This window comes from Austrofundulus limnaeus, unplaced genomic scaffold (assembly GCF_001266775.1).
Source record: "Austrofundulus limnaeus strain Quisiro unplaced genomic scaffold, Austrofundulus_limnaeus-1.0 Scaffold77, whole genome shotgun sequence".
In the NCBI taxonomy this organism is placed as follows: domain Eukaryota; kingdom Metazoa; phylum Chordata; class Actinopteri; order Cyprinodontiformes; family Rivulidae; genus Austrofundulus; species Austrofundulus limnaeus.
Genome location: NW_013952479.1, coordinates 1,608,998 through 1,611,608, shown reverse-complemented (window position 1 = coordinate 1,611,608; position 2,611 = coordinate 1,608,998). Strand labels below are relative to the sequence as shown.

Sequence of the window (2,611 nt, the reverse complement as noted above, 5' to 3'; positions counted from 1 at the left end):
AGAAATCAGTTTAAAGTGTAATAAAATAATTGGTGATGTAATATTTTTCCTATAATTATCACAAAAACACACAAAATAAGTATAAAAAGTATATTTGTATAGCCTTTGTTTTTAGGATTATTAACGAAGCTCATGTACTCAGACCAGTAATATTTGGGGTCACAAGTCTTTGCCATGGATATTTTGTGGGTCAGAAGATGAAAAGTTTGGGAACCACTGGTTTACAGTATTTTCCAGTACCACAGTGGAAGATGTATTTTTTAAAAATCCTCTGACTCCCTCTAATGGTGACACAGCTCCTCAGAAAAGTCATTTAGTGAGCGTGTTCTTCCTGAGCAGCTAATACATTAAATTATCACCTGCAAACGAAGAGGAAGCAGTGATGATGGTTTTTGCCTGTGTCTGTTTGAATTGTTAGTAAAATATCTCATGAATAAGAATGAAACTCTCAGGATGTAATTAATCGTTGCATCGGCAACTGATTAATATTTGAAGTCAACTTCTGTCAAGATGGCTGCCACAGCTTATTATCTTTTTATATAAAATGATACTTGAAAATAAATTTACATTAAAAAAAAGTTGGTTGATTCCTTTAAGGATTTTTAATGTAATTTAAAATTCCACTCAGGAGTTTTCTCCCATCGGGTTTGTAAATAAAAGTCATCAGCCCGCAGGTCCCCCTGTGGTCAACCTTCCCAAGGCCAAAAGAAAGGGTCCTGGAGTAAGCAGATCCCCCTGAACCCAAGTCAACGAGTAATTAAGACAACAATGGGACAAAAGACAGCAGTGTCCAGTTTCTGTAGGGGACGAGAAAGTGAGACGAGCGCAGAACAATACCTGCCTCTGAGTCCTGAAGTCACAGAGCAGGACTGCTGCAGACAAAAGCAGCCTGTTCGTCCTAATGGATGTGAAAATTATCTGTGGGAAAGACGTTTTCTGGCCGTGCAGCAACTTGCCTGTTTTGATCTGCCTCGCTTTGCCATATTGTCTGTGACCTTGTTGCAATTAGAGCAGTCTGATGCCCTTCAGTGCTTTGGGAGTGCAGGTATCAGCCTGTTTCAGGTCTGCAGGTTTTACTCCTTCATGCTGCTGAAAACTGTTGATGTAAACTAGACGTCACCTTTGCCTGCAGGGAGAATGATTACTGCTAAGAGTGATGAAAAGTCTCCCTAATCAGTCTTGTTTGAATATAATATACTCACCTGTATGATATTTTCAGAGAGATTTGCTGCTGGCTTTGTTTACACAAAAACATTTAAATTTATTTCAGCAACTATTTTGTAGCCTTTGTTTTTACTTCATCAGATAGATAAATAGATAATAGCATTATTATATCGAATAAACTTTTTAAATAAACCTAAGAAATAAGCTAAAATAATAAATTTAGTATTCATTTTTGTATTATAGTCATGCTGTAAACCTAATAAAGTGGTAGACTTTTTAATGCTGGTTTATTTCCTTCATTTAAATATTAAAAATTCTCAATTTTATCTAAAAATAAAACTTTATAATATTTTAATTGCAATAACAGCTAATCCAGTGCAATTCCAGGAATTGACCAGTAGAGGGCAGCAGCGGTCTAATGTTTGCTCGGTGCTTGTCAGAGGAAGAGTCGCGGAGCTGCGCGCGCAGCCAGTCAACATGGCCGCGTCCATGAACTTGTCGGTGCACAGACTGGCTGTTCTTTCACAAAGAACTGTTATCTCCACCTTTTTAAATGTTTCATGTCGCTCGGGCTGCCGTTGGAGGACGTCGCCCGGTCGTTGTTTCAGCGAAGGAGTCGAAGACAGAAGCACACATTTCGGCTTCGAGACGGTGTCCGAGGCGGAGAAGGCGAAGAGAGGTGGGTGACAACAGGTCAGGTCGACTGAAGAACTCCACTAATAAAATCATGTAATTTAAATTTCCAACAGCTTTCTTGCTGATACTGACCTTGAAGGGCGGGTTTTGGTGGTTTTAGATTCATGAGGACTCATTAGATAATTCGGCGTACAATTAACTCATTTAGCAACATTGAACACTTGATGTTGTAAATAAGGGTCTGCAATCATATTGAATAAGGGCCACACAGTTTACTTAACTCTTAAAATTAAGATCAGACTATTTATAATGCATCATTATTTCAGACATTGTTAAATCTGCTTGTTTAGATCTCATTTGTTAAGTTTACATTTCTCTTTGAAGTGTTAAGCGAAAATAAAAAGGCCACAAAAAATCATATCAAACTAGTTTTATTCATTACAAAAGTAGATTTTCTGTTTAAAAAATGTTAAAGGTTTATTTAGCATCCCAGAGTATCTCAGGAATTGTCAGTCAGTTCATTAATCATGTTAGTTTGGGTCATGCATGAAAACACAGTTGATTTGATTTTATTTGATTTATTTATTTAACAGGAAAAGATTATTAAAAATCAAGCCTGACTCAGCATAATTGCTATTATACAGCAGGTTCCTGTTCTGCAGCACATAAAACACTCAGAAATACAGCATCACAATCACATCATTATACACCATAGACACAAAGACACACAAGCATACCAAATTTCAGGAAGGCAGCATTTGCAAAATAGGACGTCTAAATAAGAGCACAACAAAAAGTGTCCAGCAGATGG

General features: G+C 37.2%; 1 protein-coding gene across 1 annotated transcript in view; it reads left to right on the top strand.

Moving 5' to 3' along the window:
• The first annotated feature begins 1,597 nt into the window (after window positions 1–1,597).
• coq5 (coenzyme Q5, methyltransferase) overlaps window positions 1,598–2,611 on the top strand; it is a 7,370-nt gene continuing 6,356 nt past the window's right edge. The window contains exon 1 of the mRNA XM_014011161.1: window positions 1,598–1,843. Within this exon, the coding sequence (XP_013866615.1) occupies window positions 1,642–1,843 (202 nt within the window). The 5' untranslated portion in view covers window positions 1,598–1,641. The remainder of the gene's footprint in view (window positions 1,844–2,611) is intronic.